Raw genomic sequence first — 27,855 nt, forward strand, 5'->3', positions numbered from 1 at the left:
ACAACTAAACCAGGAAGGTGTGCTAATGTGAGAATATCCCTTTTAATATTAGAAATTATATGTGGAGATCACAACTTTGAGCTCATAATTTAGAAATTGATGAGGCCACAGAAAGTCATTTAATCAATTCTTCTGCTCTCAGGAAAGATTACTTCCAAGATCTATCAAGATCTATAGTTGTATGTTTTATGTATGAAGATCACAAAGGTGAGACTCTTAAGAAAGGTGAGGGCAGGGTTAGGGGCTCTGGAAGGTTCAAATAACAATTCCTAATACTCAGAGTTTAGCCAAAAGCTACTTATTCAATACTATCATCCTACTAATTAGATAGCTTAGAGCTAATTGAGGCAATATTTTCCTTTTCCTTTTCCTAGAGATTTATCCTGCAATAAAATACAATCTATTGAAAGACGTATATTTGAATCCCTACCTTTTTTGCAGTTTATGTAAGTTACAAATATAATTTCATTGTATTTGGAATTTTTATTAAACTTAATTGTAAACCTCTTTGTTATTCATTTTGAATGAATGAAACTTTATTAGTCGAAAGCTACTAAAATTATGTAGCAAATCTTTTTTGTCTGTGGCAAAGTTTGGTGTGAGAGTTATTATAGAGATCAGAGTGAATCGTTCTAGAGCAGCAGTTCTCTGCCAGGGTGCTTTTGCGTCCAGGTGACACTTGGTAGTGTCTAGAGACATTTTTGATTGTCAGACTGTAGATGTGCTGCTGGCATCTAGTGGGTGGAGGCCAGGGCTGCTGTCACACCCTACAGTTCACAGGGCAGCACCCCCCCCCCATAACAAAGATTATCCAACCATAAATCTCAACAGTGCTAAAGTTGTGAAACATTTTTCTAGAGAAATAAACTTACTTCTCTAGAAAAAAATACTTACTTAACACAAGTATTTATTGAGCATTTACTGATTTGTATCTAATGCACCACATGTATAAACATGAAAGTATAAATCTTTCATGCAAATATTTTTTTTAAAAGGCAAGCATCTTTCATAGTGAGATTTCTTTAGTGTATGGAGATTGTATTGTGGTTATGTTTCGTTATCTATAAATTAGAATCACTGCCAAAGGATAAATATTCTGAAAATATCTTGTTTTTCTTCTTCGTTTGTGTCTTGTTTTTTTTTGTTGTTGTTTTGTTTTGTTTTGGTTTTTTTTTTTTTTTTTTTTTTTTTTTTTTGGTGTGTGTAGAAATCTTGGTTGCAATTTACTCACCAAACTGAACTTTGGAACATTTCAGGCCTGGCATGGAATGCAGTTTTTACACAAGCTGTAAGTGAAACAGAAAATGAATACATGTAAAAAAAAAAACCAAAAAAAACTACATGTAAAAATATCATACAGTGATTGGTTAGGTGTGTGTTAATAAACCCAGTATGAATTCTGGAAAGTAGGTCTTAAAATCCATTTTTTTTTTCAAATGAGGAAACTAAGGTACAAAGAGGCCAAGAGACTTGTCTTAACTCCTAAATGGCACTCTCTGCCCTCCCTCGTACCCAGCTTTGTGTGGGCAGTGAAGGCCCCAAGCAAGTAACACCCAAGTCAGTATTATCATGGGAATTCGTGACAGTGATGCTTCCCCAAGGTGTGCGTGGTCCTTGAAATCCACTTCTGAATTTAACTTTGATTCTGGCTCACGTGCAAGTTTCCTGTGCAAAAGAGAACTGCGAAGAACTAAGTTTAGCACAGAGTTCTCCAGGCAGCAAAAGGTGTGGGTGCTTCCTCAGCCATCAGGAAAGCAGCAAGAACTCCTGAACACCTGCCACAGGGCACTGCTCTCCATGTGCTTTCTTTCCTGACCACTCTTCAGTTAAGAAGTGTGTGACTGCCTTTCAGCAGGGACATTCTGTGATTTCTCTGTCAAAAAGCAAATCATACTGGGCATGTTCAGTGGCCTGAGGGGGATGTTGAGACTCAAGGTTGAAGACCCTCCACTAAAGCAGACGCTGGAAAAGACTGGCTCACTGTCTTGTGGTTCAGAAATCCGATTTCACAGCTTATCTTCCGTTAGATGAAAGTGTTTACGGTGTGTCTGGAGCTGGAGTAAGTTCCTGCGGGTGCCCAAGAGCAGGGGCCTCCTCTCTCATTAATTTGCTGATGCCTAACTTGGGGAAAGAATACTGAGGGTCAGTTTTTTGTTTTGCCAGCATGCCAGAGAACGGGCTCATTGAGTTTCTCCACCAAGAGGTTTTAGTGGTGTCAATATAATGTCTTAAAAGTCACCACCTCTACTAAGCATCTTATAACACCAAGAGTCTCTTCTAAGAATCTGAATTTCATAGTTATGTAGGCAATACAGGACAAAATAGGGTGGAATCCGTTGATAACAATGAATGAATTCATTGAAAAACAATCCGTGCCACGCGCACTCTATGTCGACAATGTACTAAGTACCGGGGGTACAAAGAATATACAGGGACTGTCCCCAAGAATCTTTCATACTGGAAAAAGGAGAAAAAGATGGCCTTTTTCTTGTAATTTACTAAGATATTTGTAAACTGATGGAAACCCCTGTCTTGCCCGACTGAGATCTCTATCAGTTAACCATTTGTTTTCTTTCCTTTCCTTTGTCCTCCAGCAGCCAGAATGACACATATCCCACCTGGGGCGGGGGCATGTGCTAATTTGTATTTTGCCCTCAACTTGCCCCATGCTCCCTCATCAATCTTACATGACAGAGAAAGGTAATTAAAGAACCAGAGCTAGCTGGTATTGAGAATAAATTAATACTCATGCCATGTGTGTTATGCCCAGAATTCGTGATCCCCAAATACCGCCAGGGAGCCGAGTCCGGTGTAAAAGCAAAAGAGCCTTTATTGGAGCTAGCTCGAGCTCAATCCCCTACCTGCACTGTCGAAGCTGTGAGATACCCGGGAGAGAGAGCCAGTTTCAAAAGGACAAAGGTTTTACTGGTGCCTAGTGGCAGTTGGTGAGGTAATGGCTGCGGCCTCAGCTGATTGGCTGGGGAAGGGTCCTGGGGAAGAGTCCTGTTAGGCAGTTGGGGGGGGGTTACTCAAGGGGAGGAGGTGTGGTCAAGGTGAAGGACACAGAACAAGATGGAGTCGGCCGGTGTAGGCCCGCCCTTTCAATGTGGTTTGAATAGAGCTGTACTACTAAAACGAATTCACAGTTAACTTCCAAAACATTATCACAGTACAGTAAGTGTGTATTGGAGGTTGGGCTCCTTGTTTGGGGCCAAACTTTTCTTTTCTTTTTTCTTTTTAACGTTTATTTATTTATTCTGAGAGAAAGAGAGCGTGCGCAGGGGAGATGCCATCCCGTGAATTCAGTCACGTTATTACCTATGTGACTTATTACTGGGGTGTTTATAAGTTGAAACAGTATTTTCTCCAGCATTAAATAAGTTTGTAAACCTTTTGGGCCCCAGCTGAGGTGGATTTATCTTGAACTGACTGGAGCTTAAACTTCAGGTCTCCTCACTTACATAGGCCCCTTCCAAAGTCTTGGGAGGGACCCTCGCAATTCCTGTACGCATAATTTTGCATGTTTTGATGAGGCAGGATTTCCCAAAGTAGATGAGGTTCAGACCCTACAAGGCCTTGATTCACCCCTGGGTTTCAGGTAATTATATCTCAGTAAGTTTTTTGAATGAAGCCTCTTAAGTTATTGATAAACACTGAGTGAACACGTTAGCGGTGTGGTAAAGTCTATTTTGAATCTGAAATCCACCTCAAAGCCATGCCAAGAGTTTATTAATAAGGTACCACTTTTTGAATGGTAGTAATAATCCTGTTTCTTTCAGATGAAATCAGGAATGAAATATATTATGGAAAACCAACAGTGGTTGATAATCCTAAATGTTAAGTATAGTTTTTTTTTTTTTTCCTGACTTTAAAGTGCTTCTCCTTCATTCACCTACACAGGTCCAGACTGGTGGCTTATTTTAAAAAATTCACTTCATTGGTTCTAACAGTACGAGCTCCATGATTTTAGAAGCTGAAGGACTCTACGATGTAGAAAGGCTGTACCTTATCGGGATAGAGCACATTCACATGCTGGCTCGTCTGTGGCGCATCCGTATTGTGCCAAGAACATAAGCTCTAAGGGAGAATAAGGAAAATCTAAGCCTTGCCCCTGTTGAATTATTGTTGAGAATATCATTGAGGTAGGTGTGGCCACCCTCTGAAGGCAAACTCGAGCCCCAGTCACAGACACGCCCTAACGCTCCCCCAGTCAACCGGCATCTGCTTCCTTTTAGACAGCTGTGTGCCCACAAAAGTTGACACACTTCAGGATATTGTCATCGCTTTTTGGTATGTACTGGAAATCCTGGCAGCTTCTTCTCAGATTCAGAAAGGCATAAACGTTAAGGATGAAGATAACAACTCAGGGCTGTCCTTTTGGGGTGATTTAGGGTAACTTTTATTATTTTCCGTGTGTGGTAGTTCAAAAGCTTTGCCATAGTCATACCCAACTATTACTTTTCTTCTCCCAGCTGCATCTGAGTCTTCCCACGTATATACCAAGGCATCTTCTTTCTCTGGGAAGCATGGTAGTTGCTCCTCCGCCCCATATCATTTCTTTAATACCGACCTCTATTAGGTATTTACTGCGCTCCGGCACTATGCTAAGACCTTTCGCTTGTGCTGCAAGTAAGACAATGTGTCTTAAACTCTTAGAATAGAGCCTGGCACGTGGGAAGTGCTCCGGACGTGGCCCCTCACACGGCACTTCATTTTCGTCTTTCCAGCAACTCTTGTGACACAGGTAGTATTATCCTCATTTTGGGGATGAGGAACTTGAAACTCAGAGACATCGGGTGACTTGCCTAGGTTCACACTGTCAATAAGTGACAGAACCACTTCAGAAGCTTCGCGAGTAATACAATTCCGCATTCCCTGGCACTAGGTAGGACCTGAATGACAACTGGCCTTTTGGGCGTCGTCCCTTGGAGTCAGCTTCTCACTGGAATAGGACCTTTCGAGCAGGGAGCTCCTTTTCCCTATGCTTCTGGAGTTCCTGGCCATGCCACCTATGGGCATCCCCAGGCTTCCTGCTCACCGCCTGGTGCAACTATCACATCGTCACTGCTAGGCACCCACTCTGTGCCCAGCCTTATGCTAGGTGCTTTGCACATGCTCTTTCCTTTAATCCTCAAGTTGCCTTATGAGGTAAATGCTGCTAAAAGGACTCGGAGATGTTCGTTACTTAAGTCCCTTCACCAGGAAGTGACAGCCAGAATTCAGACCTAGGTCTGCCTGATTCCAGGGCCCTTGCTTCTTGGGCTGGTCCTCACTGCCAGAAACTCCTCTTCAAGGCTATTCTCAGAACTTTAATTAAAACATAGGCTCACCATTTCAGATTCTTTAGGCTTCGCCCCTCCCCCCGCCCAACCCCTGAGAAAGGATTTACGTGATGCCCTTAGATGTCTTGCATTGAGGAGCTTCCCATGGGGAGTCACGTTCTCATGGCTCATGGACCTATGTAGATGAATAAAAGAAAGGGGTTATTCTATCCCCAGGTACTTCAAACAGACTGGAATAGGGTCTAGATCACTCCACTTATCTCTTCAACTGCTTTCCTCCAACGAGCCAGTTTTCCCTCCATGCCTTGGGATTCCAGCGTAGAGAGTTTGGAGTTTGTCCTATTTGAAATTTATTTTCACTGCCTGCTTTGGACATTTTTTCAGCTAAAGCTGTTAGGATTTCAGTACATTCAGGACAGTGGTGACAAGCTTCAGTCCTCAAGTCTTCTCTGTCTCCTCAGTTAATAGAAAGGAAACGTAGCCCATCTGTCTGGACCTCTGTAGAAGAATTTGGAGAAAAAAAAAATAACACGTAAGAAATGTTCCCTTATTTTGTGAGCTACCTTTAGTCTGTCCCGTTGCTCTGCAACAGAAAGCTTTTGCAAAAATACTTGAGTTTTCCTCTTCAAATAAGATAGTTTTTTAAAAAACAAAAGAATACCTAGAACAGTATTTCTTCAACTTTGATTATGAGACAGTCTTTGAGGATAACTGTTGTTATGTTTGACTCCCATAAAGATAAGCCCACGAATATCCAAAAGCCAATAGACTGAGTCAGCACACCTTTTATCTGTAAGATGAGGGAATTGAACGGAAATGGAGATGATCTCTAGTGCAATGTCCACCGTTCGTTCGTATCGCAGTCTGTGGAAAAACAATTGCTGTCGGTCCAGCAGAGGTAACCTGTCGGGTCAGTTCTCATTCTCCCCTTGGCTCAGGCACAATAGCTCCATGAAGAAAAGGCGGCACTAAAGACAGGAGGAAATAGGATAATTTGGAGTGGCCTGTATTTTGCTTTCACTACAGATAAACACGGGGCATTCATCTCAGCAGGAGGGCTGCCTGGGTAAGAGGAAGCACTGAGCCGATGGGTATAAGGCCATGGGTGAGCTACCAGGAAAGAGGGGGGGACAGTGGGGGTAGAGCACTGAGATAGTTGGGGGGAAGGATAACGAACTACTAAATTGTTTTGGCTGCATAACTCTTCATAGTCTTTCTTAATAGGGAGCCGGGGGTGGGCGCGGGGTGGGGGGGGGGGGGGAGCAGTGGGCAGGGGAAGACACACACGTGGAAGAGCTTACTTGCACAGAGCCCACCAGTAAGCTTGTAGGTATGAATGCCATTGTTATTGTTTCAAAGCCAAAGGACATTCAGAGCCTCAAGGTTGAGGAACTGTGTTTAACCAGACATGTGACACTCACGTTCTTTCTCTTCATAACATTGTCTGACTGGATATTAACTAGTGTTACACAAACCCGACATGTTAATGGGCCTGAAAAAACGTAGAAGAATGGGCTGGAATAGGAAGAATAGGGGAGTTTCCAAGGCAGGAACAAAAACGCATGGCTCCCAGCCGCACCGCTAACTCCCTCTGACCTCCGTTGTGGAAGAGTTTGAATCTTCGCTCCCCTTTTCTCCACCTACTAACATGTTTATCTTCTGGCAACTGGTTCTCTATTTATCACAACGTGGTTCTTTTTTTTTTTTTTTTTTCAAATTGAGATATAGTCCGCATAATAGAATATGCAACGTTATAAAGTATATAGTGCAATGGTATACTTTGATAGACAGTAATCACTGCTAATTCCAGAACATTGTCATCACCCCCCTCAAAAGAAATACCATACCCATCAGCCTTTACTCCCCATTCTCCCCTCCCCCCAGGCCCCTGGCAACAACTAATTTACCTTCTGCCCCTATGGATTTGCCTATTCTGGACATTTCATCGAAATGTGTGTCTAGTTTCTTTCACATAGCTTGTTGGCTTCAAGATTTATCCGGTTGTAGCATGTTTCAGTACTTCATTCTTTTTTCAATGTTTATTTATTTTTGAAAGAGAGCGCACACACAAGCGGGGAAGGGGCAGAGGGAGAGGGGGACAGAGGATCCAAAACCACAGAGCCTGATGTAGAGCTCGAACTCATGAACTGTGAGATGACGACCTGAGCCAAAGTCAGATGCTTAACCGACTGAGCCACCCAGGTGCTCCAATCACATTTTGTTCATCCATTCGTGAGTTATTGGACATTTGGATTATTTTGACTTTTTGGCTCTTATGAATAATGCTGCTATGAGTATTCATGTACAAGTTTTTGTGTGGTCATATGTTTTTAATTCTCTTGGGTACGTACCTAAGAGTGGAATTGCTGGGTCATGTAGTAACTCTATATTTAACCCTTTTGAGGAACTGCCAAACTGTTTTCCACAGTGACTACACCATCTTACATTCCCACCAATGTATGAAGATTCTGGTTTCCCCAAATCTTGCTACCACTTATCATTGTCTCTCTGTTCGATCATAGCCATCTTAGTGAGTGTAGAGTAGTATCTCATTGTAGCTTTGATTTCTATTTCCCTAATGACCTAAGACATTGAGCATCTTTTCATGTGCTTATTGGCCATTCATGTATTTTCTTTGGCGAAATGTCTCTTCAAATCCTTTACCCATTTAAACATTTGATTATTTGTCTTTTTCTGAGTTTTAAGAGTTCTTTATATATTCTGGATATTCTGGATACTAGACTTGTATCAGACATATGATAGTTTTGGGTTGTTTTTTTATTTTTAAATAAAGTCCAGCTTACCTATTTTTCCTTTGGTTTGTTGTGCTTTTTGTGTCATGTCTAAGAAACTGTTGCCTAAATCCAAGGTCATAAAGATTTCTCTCCTGAGAGTTTTATAGCTTGAGCTCTTCCATTTAGGTCTTTGACTCATTTTGAGTTAATATTTATATATGGTGTGAAGTGTAGGAATCCAACTCCATTATTTTGTATGGGGATATACGGTTGTCCCAGCATCATTTGAAAACACTAGTCTTCCCACAGTGAATGGTGTTGGCACCCTTGTTGAAAATCAGTGGGCCATAAATGTGAGGATTTATTCCTGGACTGTCAGTTCTGTTCCATCAGCTTACATGTCTGTTCTTATGCCAGTACCACACCGTGATTACTGTAGTTTTGAAGTAGGTTTTGAAACCAGGGCGTGTGAGTCTCCCCATTTGGTTGTTCTTTGTCAAAATCGTTTTGGAGCCCCTGGGTAGCTCAGTTGGTTAAGTGGCCGGCTCTTGATTTCAGCTCAGGTCATGACCTCACAGTTTGTGAGATGGAACCCCGTGTTGCCATCTGCACTGACAGCATGGAGCCTGCTTGGGATGCTCCCTCTCCTTCTCCCTCTGCCCCTCCCCTGCTCACACTTTTCCCCACTCACACTCGCTCATGTTTGCTCTTCTGCACGGGTGTGTATGCTCGCTGTCTCTCAAAATGAATAGATAAACTTTTTTTTTTTTTTTTTTAAAGATCATTTTGGGCTATTCTCGGTCCCTTGAATTGACATACAGATTTTAGAATTAGCTTGCCAATATTTGGAAAGAAGTCAGTTGGGGTTTTGATAGGGATTATACTGAAACCACAGTTCAATCTGGGGTATAGTGCCATTTTAACAATATTTTCTTCTGATCCGTGAACATGGCATATCTTTACGTTTATTTCAATCTTCTTTAATTTCTTTCAACAACGTTTTGTGGTTTTTAGTGTGATTCTTGCACTTCTTTGGTTAAATGTTTTCCTAAGTATTTTATTCTTTTGAGTACTGTTATACATGGAATTGTTTTCTTAATTTCATTTTTGGAATAGTCATTGCTGATGTATAGAAATAAAGCTAATTTTTACATATCGATCTTGTGTCCTGTAACCTTGCTGAACTCATTTATTAGTGCTAAGGTTTTTTTTCTACATTCCCAGGAATATGTCTTGTGGTCTTCTAGTTACCCAGGAAGATGTTGGAGCATTTCAAAGTCCCTATGGACATCTCATTTCTCAGCTTTTCCCTTTTAGGCTTTTTGTTTAGGCTATTTTTTGTCTTGTGATCAATTGCCTCACATAGCTGCCAGATTAAAACATTTATCTATAATTGTTTTCAAAAAAGGCCCCTTGGGAAGAGGCTATTTTAGCACTGTGCAGTTCTCAGTGAGGTCAAGGGCAAGGCTTTCAAGTGAAGTTTTTTAGGGACCCCACTAGACAGGTAAAACAATGACAGTTTGTTCTTTGGGAATGAGGCTTTAAGGAACTTCAGCTCCATTTTGTTCCCCTGGGATGTGGGCAATTTTTAAGGTTCTCATCAGGATGGAGAGCAGAGGTTGAGGACAAGTTAAAACAACAGAGCTCACTGTTCTTATAGAAATTAGTAATTTTTTCTTTAATACATGCTCTCCGGGTTGCTGCAAGCCCATTGGTTAAAATTTCCAAAGTTCTGAGAAAGTTGATTTTGACCATTTTTGCTAGTTGTTGTTGTTGTTGCTTTTACGGAAGGATGAATTTTCAGACGTCCTTCCTCTCTCATTTTCACTGATTCACCTGTAACAGGGCTTTAAAATCTCTAAAGTCTCAGGGCACCTGGGTGGCTCAGTTAACTGCCTGACTCTTGATTTCGGCTCAGGTCATGATCTTGCGGTCATGGGATCAAGCCCCATGTCAGGCTCTGCACGGGGCATGGAGCCTGCTTGGGATTCTCTCTCTCTCTCTTCCTCTGCCTCCCTTCACTCATACTCTTGTACTCTCTCTCTCAAAAAATAGAATAAAAAAATAAGAAATGAAATCTGTAAAGTCTCAATGATCACAGGCTAATTAAATACTTAATCATGGGAGATGATTAGAGGAAAGGAATAAAAGTAGAAAATGTAATTCTTAGAGAAGCTCTCCCAGATGGAGAGATGAAGTTCAGCAAAGTGTTTCTATATTTAATGCTCTCAAAGTTAAGTTTAAGGTAACGGCTATTTTAAACCCCCTTTTTTCCATACAATTTAAATACAGGCTTTGGAGTCAGAACTGAGTTCAGATTCCATCTCTGCTTCTTGACTGGCTGGACAAACTGGGACAAATTATACAACCTCTCTGTACTTCAGTTTCCTCACTTGTAAAATGGGGTAATGATGTATCTATCACATAAGGTTATTGTGAGGTTTAAATGTGAAATGCTGATCACAGATGCCCCATAGCTCAATAGTATTGGTTGTGATGATTATCCTTATAATTTTGCAAAAGTACAGTGATGATTCTTGAGCAGAGTCAACCTAAAGGCAGATTTTCTTTTCTTTCTTCCTGTTTCCTTCACTTTATTTTTGCTGTAAAGAACTGAGAAGAAAATCTACTCAGCATTTTGGAATAAAAACTTGTGTCAAGCAGTGACAAAATGTTATTTATTCAACAAGCCTTCACTAAGTAACTAGTAAATAACAAGCACTCTGTCAGGCACAGGGACAAAAATGACAATAGAGTATGGTCCCTGCCCTCAGGGAGCTGGCAGTCCAGGAGATGGATAAGGAAACGGGATCATATGCCACCTAACAAAGGCTGTCATAGGAGAATACACATGGTGGGGGTATAGCTTTCACCATTTCCTCTTAGATTAATCCCTTTGTCTTTGGCCCCCAAACTGAGGAATTGGTCCTATTTTTGTCTTTAACCGGGTGTTTTAAACTGTGGAATTTTTTACATTTCTAGAGATAAAGGAAAAGCACCTAGAATTATAGAGGACACTAGAAACAGTATTTCCTACAGAGCCTGGGCTTCCTACCAGCATAGTCACTTCTAGGGTTTTCAGCCCAAAAAGTTCTTTGGCATATCTTGGCTTTGCTGTCCACGTTAAAAAAAAAAAAAAAAAAAAAAAAAAATTTTTTTTTCTCTTTCTGTTCTCCACTTTATCGTCCAGAGAGCTGGGTAGTTCCCAAAGGAAGAGTGCTTTACAGAATGTAAGGGTGATTTATAGGCAAAGGCAGAAAATGATTAGTTTTAACCTTCCAGTTCCATACCCCCAAAATGAACATAAACGTTCGTGGTAGTCATTACTGGAAATGCAGATCATTTTAATTCCATTGCATTTTTCAGAATTATCAGTCGTAACCCTCTGTCAGCTGTTGAAGATTCCTATCTTTTTAAGTTGCCAGCATTAAAATATTTGTAAGTATTGCAACAATCTCATGGCTCATGAGATGATTTCTGATCTTTTTTGTTGTCATCAAAAGATTAAGTATTTTGCGTTTTGGGAAAAAGTCCTAATTTAAGTTTTAACTCGGTTATTGAAATAAGCATTATTAGCAAAGAAAAAACGTATATGGGCAAGATAGCCTGCAGAGGAAGGAATAGTATTGAAGAACACATAAGAGACATGGGACTTGCAGATGTAGGTAGAAATACCATTTATCTCAAAGTGGAAAGTGGAGTAAGGTGTATATTAAAAGAAAAAAAGACTAATCAAGAGAGGTGGATGCAATTGAGAATGAAAATGAGGATAAGAGTAAAAAGGATTGTACTGTTGAGCACCAAGGTGATTAATTTGATGATGCACATAAAATGTCTTCATTGGGAGTTTTCTGAAATTATTGTCCATAGCAAGAAAACTCTTGAGCTGACTTGACAAAGAAGCCAGAATTGAAGTAACCACATGTTGTTAAGTATCTTTTTAGGTACAGAATTTTTATCCTTGGGTTCAAATCACGCATGTTTGGGCTTTCTCCTTCAGAGACATGGGATCAACACAGGTGTCACTTACAACAGTTGAGAGCATCCTCATGATGACCCTTGAATTTGGAAACACTGTAAGTTGATTTTTCTTATGTGTATTTTCACTTAGTTGTTGATTTAGATTTGTTTTATTGTCTTCTTAAGTCAGATTTATTGAGGTATAAAATTTACTCTTTTTAAGCGTACAGTTTGATGAGTTTTGACAAACGTGTAGTTATGTAAGCACCACCACATTTGAGACGTAGACCATTTCTGTCACCCCAAAAGGCCCCTATGTGCCTTTGCAGCCAATCCCCTTTTGTCACCACCAGCCCTGGCAACCACCAACCTAATTTTTGTCCCTATAGTTTTGCCTTCTCCACAGTGTCTTATAAATGAAATCATACAAGGGGCACCTGGGTGGCTCGGGCAGTTAAGCGTCCGACTTCAGCTCAGGTCATGATCTCGCGGTTCGTGAGTTCAAGCCCTGCATCGGACTCTGTCCTGACAGCTCAGAGCCTGGAGCCTGCTTCGGATTCTGTGTCTCCCTGTCTCTCTACCCCTTCCCCATTTGCCCTCCATCTCTCTCTCTCTCTCAAAAATAAATGAACATTAAAAAAAATAAATAAATGAAATCATACAGTATGCAGTCTTCTGTGATTGGTTCCTTTCAGCATAATCCTTTTGAGATTCATCCATGTGTTTTTTTTAACTTTTTTAACGTTTATTTATTTTTGAGAAACAGAGAGCATAAGCAGGAGAGGGGGAGAGAGAGAGAGAGAGAGAGAGAGAGAGAGAGAGACAGACACACACAGAACCCGAAGCAGGCTCCAGGCTCTGTCAGCGCAGAGCCCAATACAGGGCATGAACCTGCGGAACATGAGATCACGGCCTGAGCCAAAGTCGGTCACTTATCTGACTGAGCCACCCAGGCACCCCAGAGACTCATCCATGTGTTTGCACATGTCAGTAGTTCATTTCCTTTTTATTGCCGAGTAGTATTGCAGTTGTGAGGATATACCAGTTTGTTTATGCGTTCATCAGTTAATGGGCATTTGAGTTGTTTCTAGCTTTTTGGCCTTTATGAATAAAGTTGCTTAAAACACTTACATGCAGGTCTTCGTATGAGCGTATGTTTTCATTGGGGGAGGGGGGGAGGGGGTAAAATACCTAATGGCAGGATTGCTACATCATATGCTAAGTGTATATTTAACTGTTTAAGAAACTGCTTACCTGTTTTCTAAAGTGGATGTACCATTTTGCATTCCAGCCTGCAGTATATGAGATCTTCTATCTATCCTTTCTTCTAATGTCTTGATCTATTTTTCATAAGGTGAATGTTGGCCTTAAAATTGAGTTGGGAAGTAGTCCCCTCTCTTCAATTCTCTAGTACAGTTTGTGCAGAATTGGCATTATGTTTTCCTTAAATGTTTGCTAGAATTCACCAGTGAAGCCATGTGGGCTTGAAGCTTTCTTTGTGAGAAAGTGTTAAACTACAGATTTTATTTTTGTAATAGTGCTACTTAAATTACATACTTATTTTTTGGAGTAGTTCATGTCTTTCACGGAATCTATTTCATCTTGAAGTTATTGACATAAAGTATTTTATAATGTTCCCTTATTATCCTTTTAGTATCTGTAGAATTGTAGTGATGTCATTCCTCTCATTTTTGATATTGATAATTTGTGTCTTCTCTTGTCTTTTCTTGATAAATCTGGCCAGAAGTTTATCAGTTTTACTTATCTTCTCTAAAAAGTGCCTTTTCATTACACTGACTTCTCTATTTTTGTTTTCCTTTTTAAAAATTTCTGCTTTGATCTTCATCATTCCATTTTCTCTCCTTACTCAGTGATGAATTTCCTTTTCTTTTTCTAGTTTCTTCAAAGTGGACACTGGGGGGGGGGGGGCGCCTGGGTGGCGCAGTCGGTTAAGCGTCCGACTTCAGCCAGGTCACGATCTCGCGGTCCGTGAGTTTGAGCCCCGCGTCGGGCTCTGCGCTGATGGCTCGGAGCCTGGAGCCTGTTTCCGATTCTGTGTCTCCCTCTCTCTGCCCCTCCCCCGTTCATGCTCTGTCTCTCTCTGTCCCAAAAATAATAAATAAACGTTAAAAAAAAAAAACTTAAAAAAAAAAAAAGTGGACACTGGGGAAGATGAATACTATATGAGCAACATCCCACATGTTGACATGTGTTTTCAGTTTCAGTCGGTACAAAATCGTTTTTAATATCCATTTTGACTTATTTGACCAATAGGGTTCCTTAGGAGTGTGTTGGTTAGTTTCTAAATATTTGGAGATTTTACAGATCTGTTAATTTGTTATTTAATTCCATTGTGGTCACAGAACAATATGTTGGATGACTGAAATCCTTTTAAATTTATTGAGGCTTGTTTTATAGCCAATGAATTCTGGTAATAGATGAGAATATGGTCTATTTTGATAAATATTATGTGCCCACTTGAAAAAAAATATGTAGTCTGCTGATTTGGTGTGGAGTATTCTATAAATGTCAACTAGGTCAAGTAGGTTGGTAGTATTTTTCAAGTCTGATGTATCATTACTCATTTTCTATATATTTTTTCTGTCAATTATTGAGAGAGGGATATTGAAATCTCCAACTATAATTGTGTACTTTTGTGTCTCTCTTTCCTATTCTCCTTAATATATTTGGAAGTTCTATTATCAGATACATAAATTTTTAAGTTATGTCTTTTCTATTAGTTGACATTTCTATCACAATGGAATAACCTCATTTATCCCTGGTAATATCTTCGCTTTGAAATTGACTTTGTCCTATAGTAAATATAGCCACTCAAGGTTTCGTTTGATTAGTGTTAGCAAAGCATAATTTCTTCCATATTTTTAACCTACTTATATCTTTGTATTGAAGATGAATCTTATAGACAGCATATAGTTGGCTTTTGCTTTTTTATCCAGTATGACAACTCTATCTTTTAATTAGGTGATTGCACCATTTATAGTTAATGTAATTATTTATAGGATTACATTTAAAGCTACTGTCTACTCTTTCTATGTATCCCATCTGTTCTTTGTTTCTTTTCTTTTTCTTTTTCTTCCTGCTCTTGGGTTGATTTAGTACGTTTTATTATTTTTTGGTGGGGGGATAAATAGTTACAACTCAGGTTTTGTTATTTTAGTAGCTGTTTAATGGTTTGTAGTGTTCATGTTTAACTTATCACAGTCTATCTTCAAATGATATGATATGATTTCATGAATAGTATAAGAACCTTACAATAAATAGTGTACTTCCATTGTTCCCCTCCTGACCTTTGTGCTATTGTTTTCATACGTTTTACTTTTAGCACACCATATTATTTTTTTTGTTTAAATAGTCAATTATCTTTTTTTATTTTTTATTTTTGAGAGAGACAGAGTGCAAGTGGGGGAGGGGCAGAGAGAGAGGGAGACACAGAATCTGAAGCAGGCTCCAGGCTCTGAGCTGTAGACACAGAGCCTGATGTGGGGCCTGAAATCACAGACTATGAGATCATGACCTGAGCTGAAGTCAGATGCTTAACTGACTGAGCCACCTGGGTGCCCCTCAATTATCTCTTTTATTGAAGTATATATAGATCATGTAATATTAAATTAGTTTCAGGTGTACAACACAGTGATCTTTTATATACATTATGAAATGCTCACCACAATAAGTATATTACAGTATTATTGACGATATTCCCTATGCTGTACTTTTCATCTGGTGACTTATTTATTTTATAACTGCAAGTTTGTACCTCTTAACCCTTTTCACTCATTTTGTCCATATCCCTAGTTTGTTCTCCATATTTACAAGTGTTTTCTCTTTTTTGTTGTTGTTTATTCATTCATTTGGTTTTTTGTTTATTTTTTGTTTATTTTTTACCTTGTTTTATATTTTATTTTTTATTTATTTATTTTTTTAATATATGAAATTTATTGTCAAATTGGTTTCCATACAACACCCAGTGCTCATCCCAAAAGGTGCCCTCCTCAATACCCATCACCCACCCTCCCCTCCCTCCCACCCCCCATCAACCCTCAGTTTGTTCTCAGTTTTTAACAGTCTCTTATGCTTTGGCTCTCTCCCACTCTAACCTCTTTTTTTTTTTTTTTCCTTCCCCTCCCCCATGGGTTTCTGTTAAGTTTCTCAGGATCCACATAAGAGTGAAATCATATGGTATCTGTCTTTCTCTGTATGGCTTATTTCACTTAGCATCACACTCTCCAGTTCCATCCACGTTGCTACAAAAGGCCATATTTCATTTTTTCTCATTGCCACGTAGTATTCCATTGTGTATATAAACCACAATTTCTTTATCCATTCATCAGTTGATGGACATTTAGGCTCTTTCCATCATTTGGCTATTGTTGAGAGTGCTGCTATAAACATTGGGGTACAAGTGCCCCTATGCATCAGTACTCCTGTGTCCCTTGGATAAATTCCTAGCAGTGCTATTGCTGGGTCATAGGGTAGGTCTATTTTTAATTTTCTGAGGAACCTCCACACTGCTTTCCAGAGCGGCTGCACCAATTTGCATTCCCACCAACAGTGCAAGAGGGTTCCCGTTTCTCCACATCCTCTCCAGCATCTACAGTCTCCCGATTTGTTCATTTTGGCCACTCTGACTGGCGTGAGGTGATATCTGAGTGTGGTTTTGATTTGTATTTCCCTGATAAGGAGCGACGTTGAACATCTTTTCATGTGCCTGTTGGCCATCCGGATGTCTTCTTTAGAGAAGTGTCTATTCATGTTTTCTGCCCATTTCTTCACTGGGTTATTTGCTTTTCGGGTGTGGAGTTTGGTGAGCTCTTTATAGATTTTGGATACTAGCCCTTTGTCCGATATGTCATTTGCAAATATCTTTTCCCATTCCGTTGGTTGCCTTTTAGTTTTGTTGGTTGTTTCCTTTGCTGTGCAGAAGCGTTTTATCTTCATAAGGTCCCAGTAATTCACTTTTGCTTTTAATTCCCTTGCCTTTGGGGATGTGTCGAGTAAGAGATTGCTACGGCTGAGGTCAGAGAGGTCTTTTCCTGCTTTCTCCTCTAAGGTTTTGATGGTTTCCTGTCTCCCATTCAGGTCCTTTATCCATTTTAAGTTTATTTTTGTGAATGGTGTGAGAAAGTGGTCTAGTTTCATTCTTCTGCATGTTGCTGTCCAGTTCTCCCAGCACCATTTGTTAAAGAGACTGTCTTTTTTCCATTGGATGTTCTTTCCTGCTTTGTCAAAGATGAGTTGGCCATACGTTTGTGGGTCTAGTTCTGGGGTTTCTATTCTATTCCATTGGTCTATGTGTCTGTTTTTGTGCCAATACCATGCTGTCTTGATGATGACAGCTTTGTAGTAGAGGCTAAAGTCTGGGATTGTGGTGCCTCCTGCTTTGGTCTTCTTCTTCAAAATTACTTTGGCTATTCGGGGCCTTTTGTGGTTCCATATGAATTTTAGGATTGCTTGTTCTAGTTTCGAGAAGAATGCTGGTGCAATTTTGATTGGGATTGCATTGAATGTGTAGATAGCTTTGGGTAGTATGGACATTTTGACAATATTTATTCTTCCAATCCATGAGCAGGGAATGTCTTTCCATTTCTTTAAATCTTCAATTACCTTCATAAGTTTCCTATAGTTTTCAGCATGCAGATCTTTTACATCTTTGGTTAGATTTATTCCTAGGTATTTTATGCTTCTTGCTGCAATTGTGAATGGGATCAGTTTCTTTATTTGTCTCTCTGTTGCTTCATTGTTAGTGTATAAGAATGCAACTGATTTCTGTACATTGATTTTGTATCCTGCAACTTTGCTGAATTCATGTATCAGTTCTAGCAGACTTTGGTGGAGTCTATCGGATTTTCCATGTATAATATCATGTCATCTGCAAAAAGCGAAAGCTTGACTTCATCTTTGCCAATTTTGATGCCTTTGATTTCCTTTTGTTGTCTGATTGCTGATGCTAGAACTTCCAGCACTATGTTAAACAACAGCGGTGAGAGTGGGCATCCCTGTCGTGTTCCTGATCTCAGGGAAAAAGCTCTAGTTTTTCCCCGTTGAGGATGATGTTAGCTGTGGGCTTTTCATAAATGGCTTTTATGATCTTTAAGTATGTTCCTTCCATCCCGACTGTCTCAAGGGTTTTTATTAAAAAAGGGTGCTGGATTTTGTCAAAGGCCTTTTCTGCATCGATTGACAGGATCATATGGTTCTTCTCTTTTTTTTTTTTTGTTAATGTGATGTATCACGTTGATTGATTTGCGAGTGTTGAACCAGCCCTGCACCCCAGGAATGAATCCCACTTGGTCATGGTGAATAATTCTTTTTATATGCCGTTGAATTCGATTTGCCAGTATCTTATTGAGAATTTTTGCATCCATATTCATCAGGGATATTGGCCTGTAGTTCTCTTTTTTTACTGGGTCTCTGTCTGGTTTAGGAATCAAAGTAATACTGGCTTCATAGAATGAGTCTGGAAGTTTTCCTTCCCCTTCTATTTTTTGGAATAGCTTGAGAAGGATAGGTATTATCTCTGCTTTAAACGTCTGGTAGAACTCCCCTGGGAAGCCATCTGGTCCTGGACTCTTATTTGTTGGGAGATTTTTGATAACCGATTCAATTTCTTTGCTGGTTATGGGTCTGTTCAAGCTTTCTATTTCCTCCTGATTGAGTTTTGGAAGAGTGTGGGTGTTTAGGAATTTGTCCATTTCTTCCAGGTTGCCCAATTTGTTGGCATATAATTTTTCATAGTATTCCCTGATAATTGTTTGTATCTCTGAGGGATTGGTTGTAATAATTCCATTTTCATTCATGATTTTATCTATTTGGGTCATCTCCCTTTTCTTTTTGAGAAGCCTGGCTAGAGGTTTGTCAATTTTGTTTATTTTTTCAAAAAACCAACTCTTGGTTTCGTTGATCTGCTCTACAGTTTTTTTAGACTCTCTATTGTTTATTTCTGCTCTGATCTTTATTATTTCTCTTCTTCTGCTGGGTTTAGGCTGCCTTTGCTGTTCTGCTTCTATTTCCTTTAGGTGTGCTGTTAGATTATGTATTTGGGATTTTTCTTGTTTCTTGAGATCGGCCTGGATTGCAATGTATTTTCCTCTCAGGACTGCCTTCGCTGCGTCCCAAAGCGTTTGGATTGTTGTATTTTCATTTTCGCTTGTTTCCATATATTTTTTACTTTCTTCTCTAATTGCCTGGCTGACCCACACATTCTTTAGTAGGGTGTTCTTTAACCTCCATGCTTTTGGAGGTTTTCCAGACTTTTTCCTGTGGTTGATTTCAAGCTTCATAGCATTGTGGTCTGAAAGTATGCATGGTATAATTTCAATTCTTGTAAACTTATGAAGGGCTGTTTTGTGACCCAGTATATGATCTATCTTGGAGAATGTTGCATGTGCACTCGAGAAGAAAGTATATTCTGTTGCTTTGGGATGCAGAGTTCTAAATATATCTGTCAAGTCCATCTGATCCAATGTCTCATTCAGGGCCCTTGTTTCTTTACTGACCATGTGTCTAGATGATCTATCCATTTCTGTAAGTGGAGTGTTAAAGTTCCCTGCAATTACCACATTCTTATCAATAAGGTTGCTTATGTTTATGAGTAATTGTTTTATATATTTGGGGGCTCCGGTATTCGGCGCATAGACATTTATAATTGTTAGCTCTTCCTGATGGATAGACCCTGTAATTATTATATAATGCCCTTCTTCATCTCTTGTTACAGCCTTTAATTTAAAGTCTAGTTTGTCTGATACAAGTATGGCTACTCCAGCTTTCTTTTGGCTTCCAGTAGCATGATAAATAGTTCTCCATCCCCTCACTCTCAATCTAAAGGTGTCCTCAGGTCTAAAATGAGTCTCTTGTAGACAGCAAATAGATGGGTCTTGTTTTTTTATCCATTCTGATACCCTATGTCTTTTGGTTGGCGCATTTAATCCATTTACATTCAGTGTTATTATAGAAAGATACGGGTTTAGAGTCATTGTGATGTCTGTATGTTTTATGCTTGTAGCGATGTCTCTGGTACTTTGTCTCACAGGGTCCCCCTTAGGATCTCTTGTAGGGCTGGTTTAGTGGTGACAAATTCCTTCAGTTTTTGTTTGTTTGGGAAGACCTTTATCTCTCCTTCTATTCTAAATGACAGACTTGCTGGATAAAGGATTCTCGGCTGCATACTTTTTCTGTTTAGCACACTGAAGATCTCGTGCCAATTCTTTCTGGCCTGCCAAGTTTCAAAAGAGAGATCAGTCACGAGTCTTATAGGTCTCCCTTTATATGTGAGGGCACGTTTATCCCTTGCTGCTTTCAGAATTTTCTCTTTATCCTTGTATTTTGCCAGTTTCACTATGATATGTCGTGCAGAAGATCGATTCAAGTTACGTCTGAAGGGAGTTCTCTGTGCCTCTTGGATTTCAATGCCTTTTTCCTTCCCCAGTTCAGGGAAGTTCTCAGTTATAATTTCTTCAAGTACCCCTTCAGCACCTTTCCCTCTCTCTTCCTCCTCTGGGATACCAATTATGCGTATATTATTTCTTTTTAGTGTATCGCTCAGTTCTCTAATTTTCCCCTCATACTCCTGGATTTTTTTATCTCTCTTTCTCTCAGCTTCCTCTTTTTCCATAACTTTATCCTCTAGTTCACCTATTCTCTCCTCTGCCTCTTCAATCCGAGCTGTCGTCGTTTCCATTTTGTTTTGCATTTCGTTTAAAGCGCTTTTCAGCTCCTCGTGACTGTTCCTTAGTCCCTTGATCTCTGTAGCAAGAGATTCTCTGCTGTCCTCCATACTGTTTGCAAGCCCAGCGATTAATTTTATGACTATTATTCTAAATTCACTTTCTGTTATATTATTTAAATCCTTTTTGATCAGTTCATTAGCTGTTGTTATTTCCTGGAGATGCTTCTGAGGGGAATTCTTCCGCTTGGTCATTTTGGGTAGTCCCTGGAGTGGTGAGGACCTGCAGGGCGCTTCCCCTGTGCTGTGGTGTATAACTGGAGTTGGTGGGCGGGGCCGCAGTCCGACCTGATGTCTGCCCCCAGCCCACCGCTGGGGCCACAGTCAGACTGGTGTGTGCCTTCTCTTCTCCTCTCCTAGGGGCGGGATTCACTGTAGGGTGGCGTGGCCCATCTGGGCTACTTGCACACTGCCAGGCTTGTGATGCTGGGGATCTGGCGTATTAGCTGGGGTGGGTAGGCGTATTAGCTGGGGTGGGCAGGAGGGGCAGGCTTAGCTCGCTTCTCCTTAGGTGATCCACTTCAGGAGGGGCCCCTCTTCTGTGGGCCTCTCATCTGCGCTTGGCTCCGGAGACTCCGTTCTGCTAATCCTCTGGCGGCTTTCTGGGTTATTTAGGCAGGTGTAGGTGGAATCTAAGTGATTAGGTCCCAAGTTTAAATGTCAAATCTTTCCAAAGAAATTGGAAACTGCCCAACCGCAGGAGAAGAGCCTAGACGAGGTTGAGAGTGTGGGGAAAAAGTTCCTGAGAGTGAACAAGGTCATCAAGGGCCCAAAGGGCATACGGAAAAGGCACTTAAAAGAACTGAGACGTCAGAACATCCAGAGGAAACAGAACGCCCAGCCGTCTGTGGAGAACATGGCCAAGGAAAGAAGGCTCAGGAGACCATCCCCAGGGGAGCTTCACGTGGCGCACAGGCCCAGCAAATTAATGGGAAGCTCCTTCAATACAGAGCCTTCGTTCGTAGAGGAGCACAAGGCAGCGGTCTCTTCTTTCCTGAAGCAATACTCTTTGGGCAGGCCTTCTGCCACCCCCGCTCTAAAATCCCCACCTGACGTGAAAAAAAAAAATCAAAAGACTTCATGTACAGCGTTTTTGTTTTAGAAGATGCAAATGCTAGAGTTAGAAATATGAAGGCTTTCGGGCCAGCCTCACACCCCAGAAAAACACACCGCTTTCATAAAAGTCGCTCCCATGTGGTCCACAGAACACCCTAGGCCAAACTGAATCGAAAGTCCAGAAAGGAAAGTTCACTCAGTAATAGACAGCTGCTTGCAAAGAGGCCTCCATCCTCTGCAGTCAGGAGCCTCATAAATTCCCCTTCACGAGAGGATTTTTCATCTCCGGGAGAACTGAGTCCTCAGAAAAATCCTTTTCCAGAATTATTTGCTCCTTCAGGAACTTACAGAGAAAACACTACTGCAGAGAACGCTACTGCCCAAAATGTTTCTGACGAAAATATTTCTACAGGAAACACTACTGTGCCAGCACAAACCCTCCCTGAATTCACAAACCGTAAGAATCTTTCCACTGCTAATTCTACTGTTACTGCAGACAACTCTATGCCGACCGTTAAACAAACCAATGATACACAATGGGAATACCACAATGCGGGCACTGGCTTGCCCCCAAAAGCCACAGGCTTCACTGTGTCAAAGGTGATCTGTTTGAAATTCCGTTAAACCAGCAGCTACAGTCCCTCATCCCCAACAATGACGTGAGAAGCCTCATTTCTCATGTTATCCGGACTTTGAAAATGGACTGCTCCGAGACCCACATGCAGCTGGCCTGTGCCAAGCTCATCTCCAGAACAGGCCTCCTGATGAAGCTTCTCAGCGAGCAGCAAGAAGTAAAGGTGTCCAAGGCAGAGTGGGATACGGACCAATGGGAAAATGAGAACTATATCAGTGAGAGCACAGAAGTCCAGAGTGAACAGAGAGGGCAGGAGTCAAGGGAGGTGAGGATAAATCCCAAAATGTGGGGTCTCGACATTTAGGTGGTTTAGGACATGGACCCAAGCACAAGGACCAGGGGCTCCTAGTCCGGGTCTTGTCTTGGCCACATAATTTTGCCTAAGGCAATGATCTGCCACTTTGCTCATTCAGGAAACAGTGCCGCTGTTCCCAGAGTAGACAAAAAGAGGACCTAACATACAAGATACATAAATTCTTGAAGAAAATGCTAATGATTAAGATTACATATCACATTAGATTTGGTATATTCCTTAAGAACCTATAAGCGATTCATCGGAAAGAATGGGGTTTTAGAGTCGTTAAAGAATAGTTAACTTTCATCCTATCTCTGTTTTCTAAAAACATTGTTCTTTCCCTTTTTTTAGCTCACAAAAGTTCCAGGCTATGGCTATAACAACAAACTCATCTTGGCAATATCTGTGACTGTAGTAGTGATGATTTTGATCATAGTTTTCTGTCTCATTGAGGTAAGGACAACAATTAATTCAGATTCCCAGACTATATTCCTTCTTTATAATAGATTCAGAACCCACAAACTGAAAATCAAAGCCACTTTCCCACCTATCACGACCTGATATCCCTCTTCAGTCTGGAGGAAGGAGATAGGCTTTGTCCTTTCATTGCAAAGTATATTCCAGGGATTTTAAAAGGAACCCCACTGCCGGGAGACATCTGTGGATTGTAACCAAGATAACAAGCCATTAGCTTGTTCTGAGACATTAGGTCTAAGAAGGCCACAGTTGACACGATAGTAAAATTTCTTCAACTCAAAAAAATTATGTCGATTCGATGCACTCACCAGTCATCCTCCTCCTACCACTGATTTCTTTCCTCGTTGGCTAAAATGATGAGAGAGAAATAGTCTTCACCTTCATGGAGCTATCAGTCATCTCGGAAGAAAGGGCATGGCTTAGAGATAAAAGTGTCATCTTGTTGATTAATTAGATGTACCTACAGCTCTCTCCTCCACTTCGCAAGGCATTGTGTAGACAGGTTCAGTTAAAACCCTGCAGCTAAAATCCTGCATCAGGCTACTCAAAGCTTGTCATAATTACAGTTGCCTATTCCTGGAGCTTGCCTGTTTACCTTTTATTCAATTATGTATGAATTGAATATATATTCAATATATTTATTCAAATATACATATGCTTATTATATATATATGTATATGTATATATATATATATATGTATATATATATATATATACATATATATATATTGCCATCTGTCATGGCAACCCTCCATTTCAGCCAAAGCAGCCCCCCACCATCCCCTAGTCAGACCATGCCCATTCCTACTTTTGTTGGTGACTTTGCCCACTTGAAATTCCTTTATTTCACTCTGCTGGTGGAAGTCCCATGAGCCTTCAAAAGCCAACTCGAGTTCATCTTTCTTCACAAAGCCTTCCCCGAATACTGTAATACTCCTGGACCTAGTCCTTCTGTGAGATTGTCACCATTTCTTAGGGTCTACAGTGACGCATTCCCCTCCCCTGATAACAAAAATATGCTAAACAGTTTGTTAAAAGGCAGCTCCTCAAGAGAGAAATATCAAGGTCATGGATCAGAGCAGAGATATGTAAGGCTTCCTGGTCTCTCAGACTCGAGTAAAGCCTGACTGGATGTATTAACTGCTAAGGAGAAACATGTCTGTCTTCTGGAGGGTTGGTCAGTAGTAAAGGCATAGAAATGGTGAGGAAGAGACCAACATGGGCAGTGCCCACCTAGCCTTGCCTAAGAGTAGAGATGGCACCTCAGGCAGCAGATGAGAGTCAGGCCCACCAGCCGGGCTGTGCCCGCGGGGCAGATGGATGGATCTAGCTACCTCAGTCCTTTCCATTAAACACTGGATTCAGCTAATTACTTTTCTTCCACTTCTCTTCTCACCAAATAGCCTTCTGATTATACTTCAGCGTGCCACAGAGGCCTGTCTCCACAGGAGGTAATGCCCAATCATGTAGACACAGATGCCCTATCTATGGAACGGATGTTTTCCTTATTGTCAAGTCTTGACCTGACATTCTGATTTTGATCAATCCTGTGACATTGGTGAGGTGATATTGCCTCCATGTAGAAAGAAGTGCGTTCTCTCTTGATGAGATCAGGGTCTGATTTCTCAGCCTAAGAGCCTAGGAACTAGCGTGGGGTCAGCTTACCATGACCTCTGGGAAGAGAAATCATTGGCCATTGTCCAGTCAGTACTCTGCATCTTGAGGTGGCCTGCAGCCTTTTGCTTTTGGGGAAGTTCTATAAACTCCTATTGCTGTTTTAAATTCCTATGTGGTTTAACCTTGTGTGTATATTTTTTTATGTGGTTTCATTATTTCCTCTCCCTACTTAGATGATACACTTTTTGAGGTCAGAGACCATGCAGTTTTTTTCCTGTAGTGGACAATAATGATGTTCAAAGGAAGAGATGAGGCATTGTGTCAATTTCACAAGGAGGAATAATGCAACCTAATATTTATGTGAAGTAGCCTACAGAGTCCAGCAATAGACAGATCCGTGGGTGACTAGGACTTTTGAAATGTTACCTTTTAGAGGCGCCTGGGTGGCTCAGTTGGTTAAGCGTCCTACTTTGGCTCAGGTCATAATTTCATGGTTCAGGAGTTCGAGCCCTGTGTTGGGCTCTGTGCTGACAGCTCAGAACCTGGAGCCTGCTCTGGATTCTGTGTGTGTCTCTCTCTCTCTTTGCCCCTCTCTCACTCTTACTCTCTCTCTCTGTCACTCTCAAAAATAAATAAACATTGAAATGTTACCTTTTAGTATTCAAATCAGTGGACGAAAATAAATAAATGGTAGTAGAACAACTGCTTAATTATTTGGGAGGAAAATAACAACAGATCCCTATTTCTCACCTTAAAAAAACATATTTCAGTCAATGTAAAAAAAGAGAAACAAGAACCCGCCCAAGTATTAGAAGAAAATAGAATCAATACTTTTATGATCTTGTGGTGAGAAAAAGCTTTGTGACCTGATACCACATGCAGAAACATTTGATAGATTTGATCGTCTTGTCTGATTTATGCTTGGAATAAACCAGACATCTGATTTAATCCCCACAGTCCTGTGAGGATGATATCACCATCCTTCTTTCATACATAGAAGGGGATCAGCTTAAGGCCCCTGTGGCAAAACCCAAAGCAGAACCCAGCTGTGCCTGCAGTCAGCCTGTCTCCTATCCCACGGTTCCGTCTCCTTCACGATAAAAACACTGACAAATATTTGAAACATTGAAATTCAGTGAAAGCCCTTGAAAGGATGAATATATCTCATATGAAGAGAGTTTTATAAATCAACAGGAAGAGGACAAACAATCCAGGGGATCAAGGGGGCAAGGACTACGATGAACAGGAGGGTGTGGACAGTCCGTCACCATATCTGCCTCATGGCTTATGGGACATGGGTCTTGTTAACAAGGCCTTTTCGCCTCATGGTATAAAAACAGTCTCTGATATTTTCTTCTGTACTCTTATAATATTTGTTGTGATTTATTTATTTTTAATCTGTATGGAATCTGTGTGGTGTTTTGGTACGGTCGAGGTAGGGGATCTAACTTTTTTCCCTTACGTAAAGATCCAGTTACTTTAAAATCTTTTATTGAATGGTTCATTCTTTCTTCATGGATCTAAAATACTATTTTTATCTGGACTCTATTCTATCAATCTGGTTTTCTTTTCCTGTATCAGTATCACGCTACATACTTAACTGCAGTTGCTCCGTAAGAACGTATTTTAATGTCTGCTCTGTGATCTTCTTTTTCATACAGTTTGTAGCTATGCTTGCACATTTTCTCTACCAAATGTCAGCTGGCCAGTTTTTGTTTAAAAAACTGTCTTGGGATTTGAATGGGATTGCCTTGACTTTGTAGGTTAATTTGAAGGGAACTGACATCTTTACACTATTCTGGGAAAATAGTGTCTCACATCATGTATTCGTTTCTTCTTAATGTCCTTCAGAAGAGCTTTAGTGTTTTCATCTCATAGGTCTTACCCATTCTTTGCTAAGTTTATTCCTAGGTACTTTATGCCTTTTTATTGATCATTGTAAATGGGATAATTCTTCCGTTTTTTGATTAATTATTTATGGAACATAGGAAAGTCATTGAGGTTTACATGTTGATCTCTTGATTTTATATCTAGCCATCTTACTGAATTCTCATATTTCTTCCAATAAAATTTTAGTTGATTCTCTTGGGCCTTTTAGTTTGTCTGTAATTTCGTATGCAAATACGTCTTAGTTCTTCCTTTCCACCACTCCATTTTTTCCCAGTGCATCAGTTAGGACCTCCTCAACACCAATGAATAGAAGCAGTGATAACACACATCCTACTCTTGTCCTTGACTTTAAAACAGTGCTGCTGTTTAGGTTTCTGGTAGACACTTTTCTTTTCCTCCTCCCAAGAATTTTTATTAGGAATTATCTGTCGAATGTTACCTGAGACAGTCAGTAAAACGTATTACCAGCTGCACACAAGTTAGGTGTTATTGAAGAGTCAAAGGACTATTAAACAAATTCCTGTCCTAGGAAAAGTTATCCTCTCACTGGGTAGAGAAGACCTAAAATGCAAAGGAATGAATAAAGATTTGGAGGGAGTGGTTATTGTGATGGGTAACTGTGATCATGTTTTCTTCCAAAACAGATTTGTTATCATAGAGCAGCAGCCAAGGAAGGTAAAGAAGGAAGCTCAAGGTAAATATTAGTCTGGCAATCGTTACAGTAGAATTTTAGAACTAGATTTTCAAACTCATCTATTTCAATCCCCTTGTTTTACAGCCAGGAAATCACCAAAGGCAGAAAGAATACATATTTGGCCTAATGCTTTGCCTGGATCCAGCAAAGTTAGCTGCCCAGCCAAACCCGAGTTAGAATGGGACTGGCACAGAGCACCTGCTCACTAGAAAGATCGTGGGGGGACGGGGGTGGAAATGTTCAGACCCGTTGCTGCTGGCGGTGGGCATCGGGCCTGGCCACAGACCTTCTCAGAGGCTCTGGAGAAGGGATAGGGAGGGCCAAAAGTCGTGGGGTGAAGGGGCTAGTCTTCAAGCATGATGGAAGGTGGAATACATGAGTCCGTCCAATAGAGTGGGGGGGGGACTTCCTTCTTCCTCCTTCTGGTTTTCGAGGCCCCGCTCTCCATTCCCTTTATCCAGACCCAATAGAATTT

General features: G+C 40.6%; 1 protein-coding gene and 2 long non-coding RNA genes across 5 annotated transcripts in view; 2 read left to right on the plus strand and 1 right to left on the minus strand.

Moving 5' to 3' along the window:
* Positions 1-374: 374 nt before the first annotated feature.
* LOC147571511 (leucine-rich repeat-containing protein 37A2-like) overlaps positions 375-27,855 on the plus strand; it is a 29,093-nt gene continuing 1,612 nt past the window's right edge. Inside the window, exons 1-6 of one of the 3 annotated variants that reach the window (XM_086696329.1) lie at positions 375-446; positions 1,257-1,288; positions 11,384-11,455; positions 12,018-12,093; positions 23,054-23,155; positions 27,331-27,380. In XM_086696329.1, the coding sequence (XP_086552455.1) occupies positions 1,269-1,288; positions 11,384-11,455; positions 12,018-12,093; positions 23,054-23,155; positions 27,331-27,380 (320 nt within the window). In that variant the 5' untranslated portion in view covers positions 375-446; positions 1,257-1,268. Of the gene's footprint in view, positions 447-1,213; positions 1,289-11,383; positions 11,456-12,017; positions 12,094-21,252; positions 22,673-23,053; positions 23,156-27,330; positions 27,381-27,855 lie in introns of those variants that run through there. The other 2 variants (XM_086696328.1, XM_086696327.1) reach the window with 2 other exon arrangements.
* On the minus strand, positions 1,151-6,255 carry LOC147571512 (uncharacterized). The gene is made up of 3 exons (XR_015247351.1): positions 6,066-6,255; positions 1,982-5,780; positions 1,151-1,286 (listed from the first exon to the last, which is right to left on the minus strand). It is a non-coding gene; the product is annotated as an uncharacterized LOC147571512 (long non-coding RNA).
* Positions 7,983-9,176, plus strand: LOC147571513 (uncharacterized). The gene is made up of 2 exons (XR_015247338.1): positions 7,983-8,286; positions 8,913-9,176. It is a non-coding gene; the product is annotated as an uncharacterized LOC147571513 (long non-coding RNA).

This window comes from Puma concolor, unplaced genomic scaffold (assembly GCF_028749965.1).
Source record: "Puma concolor isolate L17-30 unplaced genomic scaffold, mPumCon1.1.hap2 unalloc_scaffold_24, whole genome shotgun sequence".
Lineage (NCBI taxonomy): Eukaryota > Metazoa > Chordata > Mammalia > Carnivora > Felidae > Puma > Puma concolor.